The sequence below is a fragment of the Acinonyx jubatus genome, chromosome B2 (genome assembly GCF_027475565.1).
Source record: "Acinonyx jubatus isolate Ajub_Pintada_27869175 chromosome B2, VMU_Ajub_asm_v1.0, whole genome shotgun sequence".
Taxonomy (NCBI): domain Eukaryota; kingdom Metazoa; phylum Chordata; class Mammalia; order Carnivora; family Felidae; genus Acinonyx; species Acinonyx jubatus.
The window spans coordinates 16,316,934-16,338,509 of NC_069385.1; the positions used below are offsets into that span (position 1 = coordinate 16,316,934).

The 21,576-nt window shown below is 45.1% G+C and overlaps 1 protein-coding gene across 4 annotated transcripts in view; it reads right to left on the reverse strand.

Moving 5' to 3' along the window:
• Nucleotides 1-21,576, reverse strand: part of PLEKHG1 (pleckstrin homology and RhoGEF domain containing G1) — a 227,080-nt gene that overhangs the window by 115,475 nt on the left and 90,029 nt on the right. Inside the window, exon 1 of one of the 4 annotated variants that reach the window (XM_053222098.1) lies at nucleotides 20,353-21,374. The exons of 2 other annotated variants lie outside the window; for them this stretch is intronic. In XM_053222098.1, the coding sequence (XP_053078073.1) occupies nucleotides 20,353-20,470 (118 nt within the window). In that variant the 5' untranslated portion in view covers nucleotides 20,471-21,374. Of the gene's footprint in view, nucleotides 1-20,352; nucleotides 21,377-21,576 lie in introns of those variants that run through there. One more of the 4 variants, XM_053222105.1, reaches the window with a different exon arrangement.

Below are 21,576 nucleotides of genomic sequence, written 5' to 3' on the forward strand. Positions count from 1 at the left end.
GCTCTGGGCTGATGGCTCAGAGCCTGGAGCCTGTTTTCGATAATGTGTCTCCCTCTCTCTCTGCCCCTCCTCCGTTCATGCTCTGTCTCTCTCTGTCTCAAAAATAAATAAACGTTAAAAAAAAATTAAAAAAAAAGACGCTCCTGGAATAGTGGAATAGTGGTAACGTAAAAGTCAATGTAACCATACGACTGCAAAAATTATGCTCTTATAACACACAGATAATGACAAGCATGGCTAGTTCTAAATTATCCTAGGAGCTCATATACTTTCCACACATGCAATCATGGTGATTAGAACAAATTCACTGTAATGAGTGTCCTGGTCAAGCCTCCATGGAAATTGGGTGGAGAGAGGGGGACAGAGGAGGAGAGAGAAAGAGAGAGTGGAAGGGAGGGAGAGGGCAGCTGTCACATCTCAAGCAACTTAGCTGTGGGGCTCTTCTATGGAAGGGAAGAAAACATAAGAGGAAGGGAACCTTTTCCCTGTAGAGAGAGAGAGAGGTGAGCACCAGCAGCTTGGGACGGGGGTTGGATGGCCAACCGCGGAATCTAGATATCTCAGGGCAGGGGCTCCCGGGAAGGGAGGCATTCTGGACAAAGGGCAGTGGCAGTGCAGGCAGGGGGAACAGGGAGCCAGGGAGGGAAATAGAGGGAAAGGAGTCGACAGAAAGGAGATGAGGTCTTCTACCTGTCCTGGTGGGAAGGGACACTGAACCGGCAAGATTTAGTCTTTTAATTAACGTGACTTGACCCACACCCCCAGGGCTGGTGAGGCCTGGCGTGAGTCTCCCCTGGAAGCTATGATCTGAGGCTGAGCAGGTAGAGTGTGAGGTGAAGGCTTTCTTTCAATTCCTTTCAATTGATGAACAACATTTTTAACATCAGGATATTTCCCATAAAAATCCAGATTGTTGTTTTTTTTTTTAACTTGGGAAAGGAGAGTAGCAAATAAAGGAACAATTAACGTCAGTTAGCACTGGTGGTACCTTCCTGCTTAGCAGCGATGGGGGTTCTGAGCTTGCTCCCTTTACGCTGGCTGCGTGCTTTCCCAGTCTGTCCCGGTCCCCACCACCCTTTTCAGTACTGCGCACGTCCCCTCACCCCTTTCCATGACCTGCCTGGCCCTGGAGCCTGGGAGCACTTGACTCTGAGTCACATACACGACCCCATTTGAAGACGACACTGCATACTAGGTTAGTAGTCCTAGAATGACCAGATTACCGGAAATAATCTGGCAAGGACACCTTACTTCCCGACGGTTTGTAAGTCATATAAAAATGAAACGTAAAGTGGGGCGCCTGGGAGGCTCAGCCGGTTGAGCGTCCGACTTTGGCTCAGGTCGTGATCTCACAGTTCGTGAGTTCGAGCCCCGCATCAGGCTCGGTGCTGACAGCCCAGAGCCTGGAGCCTGCTGCGGATTCTGTGCCTCCCTGTCTCTCTGCCCCTCCCCTGCTCGCACTCTCTCTCTCTCTCTCTCTCTCAAAAATAAACAAACATTAAAATATGAAACATAAAGAATTTAAAACATCACTTGTCATTTCTCTCTAAAAGCTTGAGGGGGAAGAGGTGCCGTAAGACGAGAAACCACCACGGAAAGATTTAGTAAGGGGAGTGTGGGCAAAGGTTTACAGTGGAGGGCGAGGAACATGTCCCTTGCAGGTCAGGAAATTGGAGTTGTCTTTACCACTTAACCTCATCAGCTCTCATTTTTGTTTTTCCACCCCTTATTAACCAAAACCTTTCCCCTTCCAGGTCTCCGCAAACCTAGCCGTAAGGTTTAGAATTGGTGCAGGGTCCTCTGTGAAGGAACTACGACAGGAGAAACAATTTAATTGGTAATTCTGCCAAACCAAATGCGTGAAAAACCAGTATCGTTAAGTTTTTGACATTTAAAAGCCCTGGGACAGGAAGACAAAAACCGTGGCCCCAGAAGGATGCCACACTCCGTGCTCTGGCAACACGTGGGGGTCCCTGCCATCTACAGACCCTTGTACAGCTATGGAAGCGGGGAATCTGTTGGTGATACTCTTCTGAACAAGCCAAGGTGGGCTCTAAATGTCAACATTAACATATCATATCCTCGCTTCATAAAACATTACTTCTGTTGTAACTCAAAATAAAAATAATAGGGCAGAAGTTAAGACCTAGAAGTGGAGATCCCAGGGGCGCATGGGTGGCTCAGTTGGTTGATCTTCTGACTCCTGATGGCGGCTCAGGTCATGATCTCACGGGTCGTGGGTTTGAGCCCTGCGTCAGGCTCCGTACCGACAGCGCAGAGCCTGTTTGAGATTCTCTCTCTCTTCCTTTCTCTCTGCTCCTCCTCTGCTCTCTCTCTCGCTCAAAATAAATAAGGTTTAAAACCAAAAAAAAAAAAAAAAAAAAAATGTGGAGATCCCAGTACCATCAAAATAAACAAAGGCTGTAAGATTGGGCAAGAAAATAGGAGGAATAAACAGTCCCCCTAACTTGGAAGGGCATTTGTGTATTTTGATATTGAGCATTTAAGGAGACACCCAGAGGCATGAGTTAATCATCTGCATTTTTCCTAGAAAGGGGGAAAAAAAACCCCCATCCTGCACCCTTTACCAGTGTTTCTTTCTTTCTGAACCCTGGAGATAAAAATTTTAATACACAGAGGCCTCAGTGAGGATTTGCGGGCATACCCAAGTCTTTCTGAAGAAGAAATGTGTCTGATACGTGATATCTTCCCTCAGGAGTACCAGGAGAGGGAATGGGTGAGGGGATAGGAAAACAAAACCAGCTACTTTCCCCTAATCCTGATGTGGCAGAAAAGCCGAGAGCTAAAAGCTTCCCTGAGGGAAAAAGATTCTAGACTGAAGTGGATCGAGTAAGTCTAACAAACTTCAGACTACTTAACTTGCTTACATTGCACAATTGTGAAATGTGTTTACGAGGCCACGCGTTTTCAGCACACCTCCTAGGTGCCCACCCCCCCCCCCCCTACCCCGCAGCCCCGGGGGGTTCAGGCTCAGGTGGGCCTAGACATTGACAGTGAGGGCCACAGCAAGTCTGGGGAAACCCCACTCCAGGCCAAGTGAGGACAGGTTGGCACCCTTGTCTTTTTTCTGGGATGCTTCTCTGGAAAGCCTGAGAGAAGAAAGTGTTAGAGAGCTGAGGATTCTTTCTCTCTTCTGTGTCAATAAATCCCATTCCATGGTTTTATTTTTTAAAAAAGTTCCTCTAGGGGTGCCTGAGTGGCTCAGTCGGTTAAGCGTCCTTTGACCCAGGTCACGATCTCCTGGCTCGCGAGTTCGAGCCCAGGCTTGGGCTCTGTGCTGACAGCTCGGGGCCTGGAGCCTGCTTTGGATTCTGTGTCTCCCTCTCTCTCTGCCTCTTCCCCACTTGTGCTCTCTCTCTCGAAAATAAACATTAAGAAATTTTTAAAAAGTTCCTCTTGAAGATGAGCTAAACCATGTATAATTCATGAAACTGAGTGTTTTAACAGCACACCTTCCAGATATACTTTGCATTTCATTCTTTTGTAGAAATTCAGGGATTTTAATGTATTTAGATATTTTAATACACCAGTTACCATATGGTCTTGTCAACCAAATACTTGACAAATGAATTCTGTGATTGTTAGTCCACACTCTAAACCAGCATTTTTTCAGGGCACAGCACCTCGTAAGGTTATAGACTGAAATGTGTCCTCCCCGCCCCCAAATTCCCGGTGAAGCCCAAAGTGCCCTGGGAGATAGGGCTTAAGGAGGTAATTAAGGTTAAATGAGGTCATAAGGTGGGGCCCTAATTTGATAGAACTGGAGTCTTTTTAAGAAGAAGAAAAGACAACAGAGGTCTTTTTCTCTCTCTGCTCCCACACAAAGCGAAGGCCGTGTGAGGACAGAGAGAGAAGGCTGCTGTCCACAAGTGGGGAAGAGAGGCCTCACCAGAGACCACCTTGCTGACACCCTGACCTTGGACTTCCAGCCACCAGGAATGGGAGAAAAGAAATGTCTGTCATTTAAGGCACCCAGTCTGGGGTATCCTGTACATGAGCCTGAGTAGATGAATACAATCACCATCAGCTTGTGTTTTCAATAAGCAACCCGATTGCTGGGCCCTGACACTAAATCGGAATCTTTAGGGACAGAGCCTGGAATGGGCATTGGTCACTAACTCCCCGGTGATTTTTGTCACTGTAAAGGTTGAGGGTCATTATTTTGGGGGGGGGGAGGGGCTCAAGTCTGTTACCAGCTCCCAAACCTCTCCCTCAACCTCCCCTATTCCACCACCCCAAAGAAGAAAAGCTTATGGGGTCAGTGAAAAACTAGAGACCTCAAACGCTTAACATTAGGCTCCCCAAAAGTGGGACAGAAGCTTATAAATAGAACTAGTCAGAAAGGTTGGAGTCAGAGGCAAAGGACTTTGTAGGAAAATTCGCTTCAGTTTCATACTTGGGCTGGTTCTAGAAGGACGAGAGGGGCCCTTTAGATCCACATGAGATCAGTCCAATTCCACTGCAAGGAAACCACACAAAGATTTTGTGTGAAGCAAAGGTAAAGTTAAGAGAACCTTTGTGCTGTGGACACATCCGCCCGCAGGGGCCAGAGAGGTTGGTTGGACACTAGGGGTTCATGCTTGGGAACCTGCTGTCTCCTCCCTCTCCTCCAAGAACCAACTAAGATGGGGTTTTAGCATCCTAAGAGCTAAAAAATGGAGTTGGATTACCAACCATTGAGGATACTTTCAACCCTGAAATTCAAGGGCCTATAGAAAATAAATATTGGCTACTGTTAAAATCTTTTTAAAATCACTCATGAAAATCGCCAAAGTGAAGATTCTACTAAGTCAGTCAAACTAATAACACTTGAACTTAATTGAGTTACATTGTCAGAAATAATAATATATAAATAAGTAAACTGAACGGCACCAAATACTGTCAACTATGCACAAATGCCACACAAAACTCTGCTAGTCTCCTAAAATCATGATATTAAACAACCATCAGACACGATTTTCAAAACGGCATATTGTCTGGAAGGTGGGCCCCAAACACTAGGATATTTTTTTCTTAAAGTGATTCTTTTTTTTTTTTTTTTAAGTTTATTTGTTTGGATAGAGAGAAGGAGAGAGCATCCGTGTAAGTAGGGAAGGGGCAGACAGAGAGGGAGGCAGAGAATCCCAAGCAAGCTCCACACCGTCAGCACAGAGCCTAATGAGGGGCTCGAACGCATGAAGCCTGAGCTCATGACCTGAGCTGGAGGACGCTCAACCGACTGAGCCACCCGGCTGCCCCTATTTTCTCGATTAAAAAAAAAGAAATACTACAAGAAGTACCCTTCAAGTGGAATAGGGCTTTTCTAATGGACAGAATAAAATATTTCAGGTATTGAGTCAAAATCTAAAAGCCCTTATAGATAATTCTGTGTCTCCTAACTTGCTTTGATCTTTAAATTCTGGGAAGGAGGTCTGTAAGGAGAGAGGCAGTACGATTTTCTTCATCGTGAGTCTGAAAGCCTGGGTGTGGCTGTCCCTCCCTGGCAGCTGGGACCTTTCCAAGTACACCAGTCATTTTCTCATATGAAGGCCACACAGATAGGGAGAATGGTGAAGGGCAAAACACCCATCTAGGTGAAGTCCTTTGGTTTTTGCAGGCACGAAGGAGACAAGTGTTGCTGATGGTCAGAAGTTGCCAGTGTCCTTCAGAAGGTGCTCCACGCACTGGAGCTTTTGAGAACCACCGTGTTATCCAGTCACACTGGTGAAGAGCCAAAAGATGTGTGTGTCTTGTGGCTGAAAGTTTAGTTTATATTTTATTTTATTTATTCAGCTGGTTAGTTTGTATTTTAAAGATATAATGGCTAACCTAGTGCTGCTGAGGGGTGAATCATGGAGTGAAATATACCTAATTTCAAATCTCGGATCTATAACTTACTGTACGATCATGGACTTGAATTTCAATGAAACTCGGTCCCTTTAAAATCAGGGACCATCTTATTTCACAGGGTTCCCATTTGATTTAAGTGATAGGAGACTTAAAACCACCACGGTGCATGGCACCAGGAGGCATCCAATCACGTTAGTTTTCTTCCTATTATGGATAGACTATCGTCAAATGATTAAAAAGAACCCCAGATGGGGTGCCTGGGTGGCGCAGTCGGTTAGGCGTCTGACTTCAGCCAGGTCACGATCTCGCGGTCCGGGAATGCGAGCCCCGCGTCAGGCTCTGGGGTGATGGCTCAGAGCCTGGAGCCTGTTTCCGATTCTGTGTCTCCCTCTCTCTCTGCCCCTCCCCCGTTCATGCTCTGTCTCTCTCTGTCCCAAAAATAAATAAACGTTGAAAAAAAAATGAAAAAAAAAATAAATAAAAAGAACCCCAGACGCAAATAAGCCTAAACTCATTATATTCATTTTCTTCTAGTTATAACACGGATGCAATCACAGGTGTTACATGCATCCGTAACCACAACCGACGCCTTCCTAAAGAAAGTTTCACGAACGGGAACCTTCAGTAGGCTACTTGCGTGTACAATGCTACCAAGTGGAGGCACCAGAATTTGAACCCAGGCAGTCGGATTTCAGAGCCTGCCCTCTTTCTCACTATGCAATTCTGCGGGATGTGTCCATTCACACCACAGATTTATAGAATTAGAGAGCTTGGGACGTGGGCCTTGGAAGTTTAGAGAGGGGCCTCGGAAAACAGTTACTATAAATCTTTCATTTTGTAGAGGAAGCAACTAAAGCCTGGGAAGAAGATCACCCAAGGTAAGGTAGGCCGGTGGCTCTCACCATCAGAATCACCCAGGAGGCGTGCTCACCACAGACTGCTCGGACCCGCCCTCAGAGTGTGACTCTGTGGGTCTGGGGTGGGGCCTGAGAATCTCTCACAAGTTCCCAGATGGTGTTGATGCTTCTGGTCTTGGGAATACATTTTAAGAACCAATGACCTCGTCAGTCACTCTCTGAGCCAGAATGAGGTTTTGGCTTTTCTCACTTTGTATCTTCCCAGTAAATGGTGGCTACCAGCTGCTCCATAACAGTGAGAGTCTGAGGGAGACTGGGAGGCTTGCTAGAGCAGTCCTGGATACAGTCATGGGATGCTCTCCTCCTTCTAGTTTAGCTGAGACATCTGGAAGCTTCTTTCCGGCAAGCAGGCACATTGCATCACGATTCACTATAATGCTGGTACTTCACTATGACCCTACCTACCTCTGTATCCAACCGATCTGAAACGATACGATCCTGCTTGTTGCCAATAGTGAGCATTATTCTCACTCTGAGCTATTTACCCAAAACTTATAATCTAACGTTTGGCTCTTTTAATGCTAACCCTAGCGGGAGTTTTAGCAAAAGAAGCAGGGGTCATGAATAATTGCCAGTATTTATTCTCAGAAGGAAAGGATGATGGGACCATTTCAAAGTTTTCTTTTGTTTACATTATAATTCAAAAGGAACTTTTTTGTTTATTTGCTCCAAAGAGGATCTTTCATTACGATCCTCGGTAGAGTGAACTATTTTGAAAGTTGGGACATTGTTTAATTATTGTTTAAACTTGCCACATTTCAAGTTGCTTAGTGTCTCGTGTTGTCACAGGGCGTTCAGAGGCTTATGCAATTTAATGAGTGTAAGGTTGACCGAGCCTGGCACACATGGAGTGTGCCCAGAGTGCCAGCCAGCTTTAAACATCATTGCTCCTATTATTTAACAGAGCCCAAGGGTTATTTACTAGCCCATTTGCTCAGGCAGGTAGGTAGGGTGAAATGGCATGACCCGAGTGAGTAGACAGATCTCAGTACCAGAACTCTCTCTTCCCCATTAGCAAGGGGATTTAAAGAGCATGACATTCAAGAGGCATTTAGGGAGCACCAACATCTATGAGGTAATTATAAGGTCACCCACAAAACCTCCCAGGACTTAATACTCGGTAGTCACTTACTGAACCAAAGCACCTTTTCAGAATACCTGCTAGGCACTAGACTTTCGGGTAAGGGTTCTAAAGAACATTACCTGGAAAAAATTATTTTTTGAAATAAGCATAAGTCCGTAAGAAGCGGCAAGAAAACAAAAAACTATACAAGGAGGTCTCCTGTAGCCCTCACCCAGTTTTCCCCAAGGGTAACGTTTTGCGTGACGATAGGACAGAAACAAAACCAGGACGCTGACATCAGTCCAGATCATGAAGGTCATTCGAACTTCATTAGTTTTAAGGTGCACTTTGGTTGTAAAGGACATAAGAACAAAGGGAAGAAACAAAAGGGAGATGTAAAGACAATGAACACGACCGCCAGTGTCGAACCATCTGGTGGTACTTAAATAAGACTCTCCTTGAAAAAAAGACCTTTAAAAGATTTTTTTTTTCCAGAGACTATGCTTAAAAATTATAATCAAATTAAAAGTAATCTTTAGAAGCCCCCATTATTGTATTCATTATAAGTGAGTCTTATAGCAAGTCATTAAAGTCATTAAAGGTTCCCCAAGTATTCTTCCTTGACCATTCTTGTATGTATGTGTATACACACACACACACACACATGTATATTTGAAAATATTAAAATTGAATATTTTAATTAGCTGGAATAGGTAAGGTTTTATTGTGCATCTTATTTTCATCATACACAGTCAGGTTAGGAAGTCAAACTAGGGCACCTGAGGGGCTCAACTGGTTAAGCATCCGACTTTTGGCTCAGGTCACGCTCTTGCGGTTCGTGAGTTCGAGCCCCGCATCGGGCTCTGTGCTGACAGCTCAGAGCCTGGAGCCTGCTTTGGATTCTGGGTCTCCCTCCCTCTCTCTCTGCCCCTCCCCTGCTTGTGCTCTATCTCTCTCAAAAATAAAGAAGCATTAGAAAAAAATTAAAAAAAAAAAGTCAAACCACAGATAGGCCAACAACTTCCTTCATTAACAACTATCTTTCAAAACTGACATAACACAAGGTAGTTCACAACTGACCTCCCCGTTTGATGCGTCTGCCAATATTTGGTCTTTAGCTGCAATATTTTTTTAAAAAAGCAGCAGCAGCAGCCCACAAGAAGAACAAAATGTCGTCAGAAGCTCCTAAGAAGCAGATTCTCTGAGTCCATCCCAGAAGTACTTTCCTAAGCAGGTAATGATGGGGTGACATGTTTGATTATTCGCCCTAAGAACGCCGCTCTGGTGTTAGAAACCAAAAGCGTTTCTAAAAACCATTTTCCTTTTGCATGGTGGGGATCCGTCGGCGTGGATCTCCCAGCAGCAAGGCCAGCCAGAGTAAACAGATGTTTCACTAGGCAGAGGACCCAAACTCCCCTCCACTGTACAAACCCCGCTGGGGTCATCTGAATTCCAAATGACCAAGCAGAACTTTTGCAGAGAGCTCCCCCCGCCCCCCTTCCACGGCCAGCCCTAGGCAGGGCTCTGAAATAGGAGAAGCTTGCCCTGGACCACACTGGTGCAGCCCCCCCAGTCCCCCGGGCATCCCTATTCATCCCAGTGGAGTGTCCTGAAAACCCCACCTCCTCCCCCAAACACCCCTGCCCACCTGGGACTCTCTCCTTCAAGGGCTGGTGCCCTAAGCTTGGCCACCTCACAAAGATCCCGAGGACACTGGGACAGCGTTCAAATGAACTGCCCAAGGCACAGAGCTTGAGAACTGCAGGCCTGACTCCAAGTTCAGTGCTCTCTCCATTGCCTACAGTGTGTTGAATTGCTCTGTAGGTCCAAGTGGTTGGAAATGTACCGTTTTACGCGTTTTTCTTAAGTTCAAGAATTTACAAATTGTTTGTGATGGTCCTTACTTTTTCAGAATCAAACCATCAAATACATTCTATTTCAGCTTGTAATTTTATCCTTTGAAAGACAACAAAGTCTTCTCTTTAATAACATGTGAAGAGAAAGCCATCTCTGTAAAAGCTTTCAAGTGGATTTCGAAAACCTTCATCACATACCATCAGCGGACTCCGTGTCACACACACTAAGAATACCTTTAAAATAGTTCCCTCGAGACCTCTCTCTCCTGCACAGAGTTTTGTATCTCTGGACTTAAAAAAGCGCTGGCAAAAATATGCTCATGAATCAGGGATTCATAATTCAAACTCTGGTCGGCTTAAGACTCCTTCCGTGCGTTTTGCATAGAGATGTTGTTCAGGGACGCAGCCACAAAGTGAGCTCCACGGGGCTGAAGAAAAACAGACCACGGGGAACATGCACTGATGTGTCCCCAAAGAAGGGAGAAGCGTGTGTGCATCGGTGTATGCGGGTAACTAGTTATTCAAAGTGCTTCCGCGCAAGATCAACGCGTCTAAATGTCATCCTCTGACTTCAAATTGAAATCTGCAGATTATTCCAGAGCTGCCAGCCCAGTAGCCCTGCAGGCCTGAAGTGGCTCGCGGCTTCGGGGAGAGGAGGAGAGACCTCGCTCACGAAGCCCTCTGCTGCTCCCGCCCATGGCGCTACTGAGGGTCTCTTGGTTTTAGGGTGAATTTCACTGCCACGCTTCCTCGACTTTCAACTGAAATCATCAAAGAAATAATTTAAAGGACATGTGGCCTTTTCAAAATAGTTACAGAGGGAAGTGGTTCTAAAACATGTTCTGTACACTCAATTCGTCCTCATCACAGCCTCGATACACAGCCAGGGCTTTTCACACCATTTTAGGTTGATAACCAGTTTTCCGGACTCCCTGCGTAACTTATATAGGGTGCCCCAAGTTCACCCAATTGGTTGTGAGAGTCGCCAAGGAAACCATCCATTCTCACCATTAAGGTGAAAATTCTAAATCTGAATTATTATTTTGATGGGTCTTCTTCCTTCTTTCTTCCTAAGTACTGTGACTACACTTGGTTACTATACAGACATTTCCTCACAAAACCCCCCTCCATTCAAGAAGGGCACATTTTGTTTCCAGAAATCTTCAGCAACCAGATAGAATTCATCATAGAAACCGGAGGGTCAGATCTTTGCAAAACAACAGCAGTGAACATTTGAGCGCTTGTGTTGGTCAGGCACTGTTGTGAGCCCTGGAAATGCACTGTTTCTTTCAGTCCTTGTAAGAATTTGCTTATCCCCATTTCAAAGATGGGCAGTTTGAGGTTCATGCGAGCTATGTAACGCATCCCAGGTGCTACTGCTGAGCACAAAGCCAGGGTTCCATCAGACCTGCTTACTCCAGTGTCAGTATTCTCAACCATTACCCTGTACTTCAAAGTTTCAAGGAAAGGGGAATCAGAAGTTTTCTTTGAGAGGAAGAAATACTTTCTGCAGTCAAGGGTCCTAGCCTGTAGAACAGAAACTACAGAGTGATTGAATATTTCTAGTAAATGCCTCACATTTTCTACATCCTTAGCGCAGATAAAGGCCAACTAAAGGAGATGACTCAGCAGCTAAAAACCAAAGGACAAAGACAAACAAACAAACAAAAAGACAAAGGACAATGTGCTGTATTTACAGTCTTTGAGAAGTTTCTCAAAACGGCCAAATATGAAAAAGTACATATGCAAAAACGTCAAGCTCAATTCAAGGTCGAGAAGCATAAAGCATTGAGCAACTTCTCTGCAACCAGAATGGAAACCGGGGTCAATTCTCAAGTAGAACAAATATTGTTCTTTGGAACGGAAACTTGTTGCTGAATCTCACCATGTAGCAAAAGGCTTATAAACTTTTGAAAAAATAAGGTTCACATGGAAACAAAAACACAACAGGAACTCCAATATGGAGCCTACCAGATGCCGTGTGTCCTCCCAATTCTTTTAAAGCCATTGTTGGCCATTAAAATGTCAATGCAGGAATCATGACATACCAATAACTCTAGTATTCCAGAGGAAATGTTTATGCTGAAGTTTTTAAACTTTGGTTTTATAAAGACTTCCTAGCACGGAAGATAGATGGAAGCGATAACGTGGAAGTTTAGGCAGCTCCGGTTACTAGGAATTGACCAGAACGCATCTAAAAGACAGGATTCAGTCGTGAGGACCACACGGTACCAACTAATAATGAGAGCTGACACTTCCCGATTTCTCACTATGTGCCAGGTGCCATTCTGCAGATTTGTTAAAACTCACGTCATTCTCACATGTCTAAGAGGTAAGCATTGCTAGCGCCCCTATTTTGCACTTGAGAAAAGTGAAGCACTGAGAGATTCCGTAATGTCCAAAGTCATACACCTGGGACGCGGCAAAAGTGGCCTCTGAACCAGCCGGTCTGAAGCGGGGACGGAGACATCTCCCACAGCTCTGATAACTCCCTGTGCAAAGCTCTGCGCAAGAGGACGGGGACTGTCCACGCGGAACCGAACGCGTGGGGGGAGAGAAAACAGCAGTTTCCGCCATGTTCCTTCGGCAAAGTCTCTTATGACTGGACTGGAGGTGCCTCTCTCTGAGGGCCCACCGTCCTGTTGGAGAGTCAAAGCTCCCAGGCAAACAGTCAGAAGCCAGTAGAAAGATGAAGACAAGCGAAGTAATAACTACGTACAAAGAGGTGCCGGTTTGGTGGGGAACAGCGTCTAACTCCCCATTTTCTTGACGTGTTCTTTGCATCTTTTTCCACTTTACCCTGCCTGTCAAATGAGTCACGACCTCCCGGAACTCCTGACCTGGGCCTCTCATGCCCCACATCCCCCTCGCAGCTGGCGCAAAGTATAGGCTTCGTAGATGCATGATTTACGTGTGAACGTCTTCCCACAGAGGCTGAGCCCCGAGCTGACTCCTCAGGCAAGTGACGGGTGAAGAGTCACGGAAAGAGGGGGTGAGAAGGCAGTTGAGTCTAAGAGAACAAAGCCATGGCGGCTGTGAAGAGAGAGAACTCACAGGGAGTAGCTGGCATGAACCAAGGACGTGCGTTGGACTGTGACCAAACAGGGCAGTTACTGATGCAGGACCTCACAGTCTATCCCAGGGAATTCAGAGATTATTCCAGAGGCAATTAGGATCATCGACTGATGATGCTGGGGAGAGAGCAACGTGCCAAGGGCTTTGTTTGCTGACATGAGAGCTTCCAAGTCCCAGAGTTAGAATGATGAGAGAGAGAGAGGCAGGGAGGGAGAGAGAAGCCAAAAGTCAAGAAGCAATTTCCAGGAAGGGAGAAGACAGTGATTAAGTCACACAATGTACTTATTTAATTTTAACATGCTGAAAGGCAGGCCGCCAGTACACAATACGGGCATCTTTGCACTATTCTGACAAAGCTGGGAGAAACAGAAAAGACTTGTGGAGGGACAGCGGCCACATGAATTCACCCCTGTTCCTTGGCCCGGTGAGTTCCGGGGAAGCTTCCACAGGTTTCCACCGCTTCATTTTCTGCTGCGGGTTGCTGAGAGGATGAAGTGAGACCAAGCACGAAAAGAATTTAGCCAAGCGTCCTGGTACATAAATTTTCTAACTTGTGTGTTCTTAGCTTCTGTATTCGCCTACTTGGCATCCGTTAATTACAGGGCCAAAGTGGTTTACATCTCCCCCGCGATCCAGAGCCCGTACTCGGCAGCACCTCTTTATCTAACTTTTAGGTACCAAAGCAATACTTTCCTGCTCTACTCATCCCAGGGTCAGGGGCCAGTCAGCGAGGGACAATCCCCATGTCCCAAGGCCTGCTGGGATTATTCGAACTAGCCAATCCTAGGCTGTTTAGCCTGCCCTGCCTTGCATGGGCAACCCCAATAAAGGCTGGGCCTAGGCTTTCCTCTGGTTCCTTTCTGCCTCCCGACTGACACTGGTGCTTCCCAGGTGGTCCTGCACGGCAGGCCACGGCCCTCCTTTCGGGAAATCTAAGTAATAAAAGAATCTCCTTTGAGTGGCATTAGTCTGTGTTGTTACTCGGTCATTTCTGTAATTAAAATCCCACAGGTACAATCGTTGAGACAACAGAGCTCCATCAAGAACAGCCACGATAACTTTTCCACAGGCCATAACATAGAATCAGTTAAGTTTATACCCCTTCTCTCCATCCCATCCTCTCCCGTTACTTTCGTGATTTTGACCTGAATCATTCCAATAACCTCCTGAGGACTCTTGCTAAATCCAATCTCTTGCTCCCTCAAACCATCTCTCCTCATGGCTCTCCTCTAAAACTCAGGATGTAGGTTACCCTGTGCCAGGAAAGCTTGACGTAGTTCCCTCTGGTCTGAAAATTCAGCCCAACTCCTTATCTGGGCAGTTAGGCCTTCCAGGGTCCGGTCCAGAACTGCAGCCATACTGGGCAACTCAATGTTGCTCACTAAGGCCACAGCTTTTCACACATCTGTGTCTTTGCTCAGTCTGGTGCCTGCCCTTGGGATGCTTCCCACTTTCTGTAAATATGGAGATCACAGGGTACTTGGGGCCTTTGCATCTGCTTATATAACACAATTGTTCCTCAGAGTACGTAACTGATTTCAAATCTTCACTTTGACTTCGCAGAACCTTCATGAGATCAAAGAGACTGGAAGTGTAACAAGAGCAAATATTTCCTTTCTTAAGCCTTCAATCTCAGACTTGAAAGTATCCTCGATGGTTTGGAAGGCCCAATTTAAGTTCTACTTACTTGGGAAACTCTATGCTCTCTTAAAATTATGTGTCTCTATGTCTCTTAAAATTAATCATTTGTTTCTCGGATAACCATTAGCACTTAATTCTGTCTATTCATATTATATTTGTTGCATTTCTTTACATTTGTTTTCCCTAGATCATAAACACTCTTTTGAAGTTGAGGGTAAGCTTTAGATAGATCTTAAAAGTTGTCACCACAAGGGAAAAAAATTCTGTAACTGTATACGGTGATGGATGTTAACTAAACTTAGAGTGATCATTTTGCAATATATACAAATATTGAATACAGTTTCAGTACACTTGAAACTGATATAATGTTACAGGTCAATTATGCCTCAATAAAGAAAGGACAGGCCTTAGTAATTCTTTTATCTTTCTAGCATGCCCGTTAGTCTTACACATAGCGGTTGCTCGGGGAATATTTACTGAATTATAAGCCCTATGATTATTCTAGTTAAAATATAGGGCTCTTATCAAGTGGTAATTGCATAGTTAATTATGGGCAAATATGGGAAAAGGTTGATATGGCTCATTTAAACTAAGAAAAATTAGTATAGGTCAGAGTATAAGAGCCTGTTACATTCTATCAGGAAACAATGACAGATGTAAGCATCATTCTAAAGTGTTACTGTCATATTTAGTCATTACTATTAATTACACAGGGGGTTAATACGAATTTTGGCTTACAAAGATAAAAAAACTTTTTAGTTATATGCAAACCATATGCCAAGCTGCGATGTGCCGTTTTTTTCTTTCTTTTTTTTTTGTTTGTTTGAAGTTTTTATTTAAATTCTAGTCAGTTAACAAGTAGCGTAATATTGGTTTCAGGAGTAAACATTAGTGATTTCTCCCTTACGTACAACACCCAGTGCTCAACACAACAAACATCCTCCTTAGTGCCCATCACCCATTTAGCCCATTCCCCACCCTCCGTCAATTCATCAACTCCCTCCATCAACCCTCAGTTGATTGATTCTCTGTAGTTAAGAGTCTCTTATGGTTTGCCTCCCTCTCTTCCCCCGCCCTTGCCCTATGTTCATCTGGTTTGTTTCTTAAATTCCATATAGGAGTGAAATCGTACGGTATTTGTCTTTCTCTGACTGACTTGTTTAGAGCGATGCGCAATTTCTCAGTTTTCATTTTGTCCATGCCCACAGTTGCTAGGCCAAATATGGGGTAAGGTTGAACATTCCAGTTGGAATTTATAGAAGCCTGACCAGGCATTTTCAAACTCTACCCAGTCCTAAAGAAAGAAATGGGCCACGTCCTGTCTGGACAGGAACCCAGAGGCACCCACGTAGTCTCTCTTCCTTCAAGTCTATGCTAGAGCTGAATGAGGAAATCAGGTTTGGGTAGAACTCAGTTATAACCTCTTAAACAGCCACCTGAAACTTCTCCGAGGTCCTCAATAAGTATTTGGTGGGTTATCGGACTTTGTCGTCTGACTTTCTACCCAGCATGACTGTGGAAAAGGAACGTTGGCTGAGATTTACAGCGACCTCTTCTTACCAGGTGGGTGGCTGGGCTTGGGAAGGAATGAGAATCACTCCAACTGATGCAAGGAGAAGCTGTTCCAGCCGACATAACGAAGGGAATGGTGATTTAGAAAGAATCTTAAAAATTACTCAGAGATGATTACAGGCTGTCACTGAGAAATGAGGAAGGAAGGGCTTTCTTTTCGACTACAGGGTGTATGGCTCTACAGTCAGAAATTATTATTTTATATTTAGGCCAATGGCAGCCCTGTCTGCCTTTGAAATGTAAAAAGCAATAATAACTTAAGTACCTGGTATGCCTTACAAAGCATCAAGACAGATTACACAGGCCATAGATGAAAACCAGGCTCCCTGCTTTATAACACCTTGCATTTCACGGTTCTGAAGTCACCGGTTATCAGTCATCGAGCGCCTACTCTACGTAGGACACTGGGCATGGTGGATTGAGAGAGCATCAAGCCGTGGAGCCCTCCCCGGGCTCATCGTCTAGGTGAGGAGGGAGGACCACAGGGAAAGGGAATAAATGCTCCTGCTGCATCACAGTCAAGTCCTTCAGGTGGTCAAGGGGCTTCCACAAAGAGCAACATTTCCGAAATAACGGCATGAACTAAAACGAACACGATCTCTCTCAACAAAGCACACAGCTTAGTTGCGATCTGAAATTTGCAACTGTTCATCCTTGATTAGATTTTGAGAAAGGGGGTGGGGAAATCACCTACAGCAAAGGCAGCCTGTGATAGCTGTCCTCAACCTTCCTCCCCTGTCCTGTACGACGTCTGCAACAGTCCAAGCACAATCACAGCTGGTTTTAGCGTGCCGAGTGGGGGGCTGCCCCCATATAAAGGTACGCATCCTGACTTTATTTGGACAGAGCTGGCACCAGTATAGTTATGTCTGTATTTAAAGATCAAAACCGTGAAATCACCCAAATCTGCCTCGGCCTTCAGTTTCGTTACCCCCTGGAGGTGTAAAAGGGTTTCTCGAGGTGTAGTGGCTTCTGCCTCAGTCTGCGCTCAGTTCCTGAGCTCAGCGCTGAGAAAGAACAACCAGGTAGGCAAGGCCGAGGGCAGTTGTGGGTTGAAAAGGCTCGTCTCAGGTCACACCGCTCAGCATTGGGACACTCCCATCACTCCCATTAAAAGACATCACTAAACATTCACGAAAGACGCAAACTAGGCGTTGCCAGATTTCTTGAGTCAACTTTTACCATTTCACAGTGAAATATTTATATTATATAACAGATCCACGCTCCATATTTTGTGGTTCTATGGAGTGTGAAATAATTACAACTATTACTTTTTTTAAAGTTTATTTTTTTTAATGTTTATTTATTTTGAGAGAGAGAGAGACAGAGACAGAGAGAGAGAGAGACAGAGAGCAAGTAGGGGAGGAGAGGAGAGAGACACACACAGAATCTGAAGCAGGCTCCAGGCTCCGGGCTGTCAGCACAGAGCCTGATGCGGGGCTCAAACTCATGAACTGCGAGATCATGATCTGAGCCAAAGTCGGCCGCTCAACCAAGCGCTCAACTGAGTCACCCGGGTGCCCTAGCTTATTTATTTATTTTGATAGAGAGAGAGTGTGTGACCAGAGAAGTGGCAGAGGGAGAGGGAGACGGAGAGGGAGAAAGTGGGGAAGAAAAGATCCCAAGCAGGCTCCACACTGTCAGTGCAGGGCCACATGCGGGGCTCGAACTCACAAACTGGTAGATCATTACCTGAGCCGAAACCAAGAGTCAGGGGGGCTTAACTGACTGAGCCACCCTGGTGCCCTGATTATAACTATCAGTTTTTATGTCAAAAGAAAAATCATTGCTCCAGAGGATAAAGAAATAAAGCATAAAAACCATATTCTTTAAAAAAATTTTAAAACCAGATTCTTTTTTATTTAAAATCTTCTTCCTGGTACCTAAAAGCAAAACTTTAAAAACCATTCATCACTCCATCTGAAGAGAAATTTATTGACTGATTACTCTGTGTCAGGACCTGGACTGAACATTAGGATAAAAAGATTTTTGAAAAGATCAATTTATGGCCCTACCTTTAAAGAACTGAAAATAAGTAAGTTCCTGAGTCTCTTCATGCTTTAAATAACTTAAATGTAAAAATATCATCAGACTGAGAATACTGGAAGATTCCTTCATGACTAGGTTAGAAGTTCAGGTACACTGGGGCGCCTGGGTGGTTCAGTCGGTTGGGCATCCAACTTCAGCTCAGGTCATGATCTCACAGTTCGTGGGTTCGAGCCCCGCATCGGGCTCTGTGCTGACATCTCAGAGCCTGGAGCCTGCTTCGGATTCTGTGTCTCCCTCTCTCTTTCTGCCCCTCCCCTGCTCATGCTCTGTCTCTCAAAAATAAATAAATGTTAAAAAAAATTTTTTTAAAGTTCAAGTATATTTAAGGGATAGAGAATAAAATAGGAGGGATTTAAAACATACTATTGCATCAGTCATAAAAGGGTTCTGATACACGCTATGGATGAATTTTGAAAACGTTATTCTAAGTGAAATAAGCCAGACGTGAAAGGACTAATATTACATGATTCTACTTATATGAAATAAGGAGGTAAATTTATATACAGAAAGTAGATGAGATGTTACTAAGCGTGGAGGCAAGGGAGAAATCGTTCTTGTTTAATGGTTGTAGAATTTTTGTTTGGGGTGATGAAAATATTTGGGTGGTACACAGTGGAGTGGCATAGATTTGTGAAAGTAATTTATGCTACTTAATTGTATCCTTAAAAACAGTTAAAGTAGCAAATTTTATGTCATATGTATTTTACTATAATTTTACTATAATTTAAAAACATGAATAATGTAATATACCGGAAACAATTGAGTTGTCCCCTTTAAATTAAAAAAAAATATTTTTAACATTTATTTATTTTGAGCGAGACAAAGCACAAGTGGGGGCGGGGGCAGAGAGAGGGAGGGACACAGAATCCAAAGCAGGCTCCAGGCTCTGAGCTGTCAGCACACAGCCTGATGTGGGGCTTGAACCCACAAACTGCGAGATCATGACCTGAGCCTAAGTCAGACGCTTAACTGACTGAGCCACCCGGGCACCCCTGAATCGTACCCTTTAAATGAGTGAATTGTACGGCATGTAAATTATATCTCAAGAAACCTGTAAAAAAAAACCCACCGTCCCTCACAGGCTGCATATGACTCTGTCATCTTGTAAAGCTCTGATTATTGTTAAATAAACTTACCAGGAGCAGAAACAGCTGATCAATGTTTGCAATACTATGACTCACACTTCTTACTACATAGCTAGGTTTCACAAAAGATCACTAATCCTACTGGAAGTTTAGAACACAGAGGAGCCTTCTATCTTTTGCAGGCCTGATAAAATAACTAATTTACTATCTTGCAATGGATACTTATCAGACTGTTTTCAAAACCACCTCTTGGCTTGATTCTTGAGTGCGATCAGCCTGAAAAGTCCAGCTGGAAACCACCGTCAGAACAAAACAAACGACAGCATTTAGTTTTTGTACCTCTCAGTCGTAGGTCAGCTACAGATCAGAGCATGCCAGTTATCTAGAGAGGCGCCGGGCACATATTGACTTTTGACACGTATTCGTTGAAACGAAAGAACAGTTGCATCGACTGCTTAGAAAGCTCCCAGGGCTGTGGGTCAGATAAAAGCATCTTGAGGGGCTGCAGGCCAGCTCAGAGAGCCCCTGGGAGTTTATTACCGCTGGGCTCATACTTGCTTTGTGTGTTGGCTCTGTGCTCTCACAGGTCAATCATCAGCAAGGCCCAAGAGCTCCTTTCTCAATAAGTTTCATTAAAAAGTTCAAGGTCCAGACAGAACCGAATGAGGTCAGGTATTTCAGGAGTATTGCGTTCTAATGAAAATTTGTTTCAGAAAAGGCCACAATAACCCTTTGAACTCAGTGAACAGGAGAGCTACGTTTCGGTCACTAGTCCCATCGTGGCCTCCAAACAAGAGTAACAGAAAACAAACACAGTTAATAAGGAAACCCAGAAGCTAACCTTGTTTTACCATTTCCCACAGCAGAGGCAACAGAGTGGCATGATTTAGACTAGAATTTGCCAAGAGCCCGTACACATCTTGTCTTACGGGTCAAATACAAATATCACAGAACACGGATTATATCTCAACATGAAAGCTTTGGCAGGAGAGTACGGTAGAAATAATGCCCTTTTCCTGGGTGCCTACTGAAGGCACCTGCGTCTTTGATAGGAAAAGAGAAAAACAAAACTTCCACAGGTGAGCTGGCCATAATTTACAATAACCGGAGAAGAAAAACAGACGTTAGGTTTGCCAGTGCTATTTGGAGGTGGGGGAAGCTCGTAAGACCCTCATCACCTTCCCGAACCCTTAAGGAAAAAAAAAAAAGATCACACGGTCACGGCCGAGTTGTCACGAACGTACCCTGAGTCAGAATTCCATCTCGGCTCCGTGGAAGAAGGGGTTTGGATTCAGCCCTTCGAGGGGAGCTTCGACTCCTCCACCCTCGGATGAGAGTCCCCACCATGGTCGCGGACAGCATGCTCCCCAGGCAGCCGCGGCCCCGCTGCGAGACGGGGAGGGGTGGACAGCCCCGTCAGGCTGGGGCAGGACCAGGTAACTACACCCAAGGCGGACAGGTCTGGGCAGCTCCACTGCCTTCGTCCTGCACCCACATTCTCCTCAGCTGGTGTTCTTAGCCCTCCCTCGGGAGGCCCAGGGAAAGTCTGGGAGATGGGACGAGAAAAGCAGACAATGCAGAAATAAAAAGGAGGGATACGAACAGAGCCAAGCAACGGGAGGGGCCCGTCGGGACGACACAAGGGCCAAGCTCCTCCACACGAGGGAACTTTCTTTTTATTCTTCCCTTTTCCCTTAAGGAAGTCTCGTTTTTTAACATTTAAAAGTGGCTGTGGGGGGGGGGGGAGGGGGACTTGGGGGAGGCATGTACCTTTCCAGTCTCTTTCTCTCTTCCCATCCCATTTCTCTCCTGAACTGCAGCTTTGGGACAATTACTCTTCCAGAGAGAACCATTCTCCTAGACAAACGGAATTCCTTCACGATATATGAGGAACATTTCTACTGTTCCGAATGTTCACTTCGCAGAATTATGTCAGCTTTTGTGGCTGAGGGAAGTTGGTTAAGGGAATTTAATAAAAATTCACAATCATGTAAACTCTCAAAGGCTTTTCATTTCGTTTTGTTTTATTTATTTATTTTTTTTAAGTAGGCTCCATGCCTAATGTGGGGTTTGGACTCATGACCCTGAGATCAAGAGCTGCACCTGTTAGTGGACTGAGACAGCCATGTGCCCCTCAAAGCCTCTTTAAAAATGAACTGATTCCAGGGGTGCCTGGGTGGCTCAGTCGGTTAAGTGTCTTGACTTTGGCTGAGGTCATGAGCTCACGGTTTATGGGTTCGAGCCCCGTGTTGGGCTCTGTGCTGACAGCCCAGAGCCTGGAGCCCCGGTTCAGATTCTGTGTCTCCCTCTCTCTGTCCCTCCCCGGCTGGTGCTCTCACTCTCAGAAATAAACATTAAAAAAAAATGTTTTTAGGGGCGCCTGGGTGGCTCAGTCGGTTAAGTGTCTTGACTTTGGCTCAGGTCATGAGCTCACGGTTCGTGGGTTCGAGCCCCGTGTTGGGCTCTGT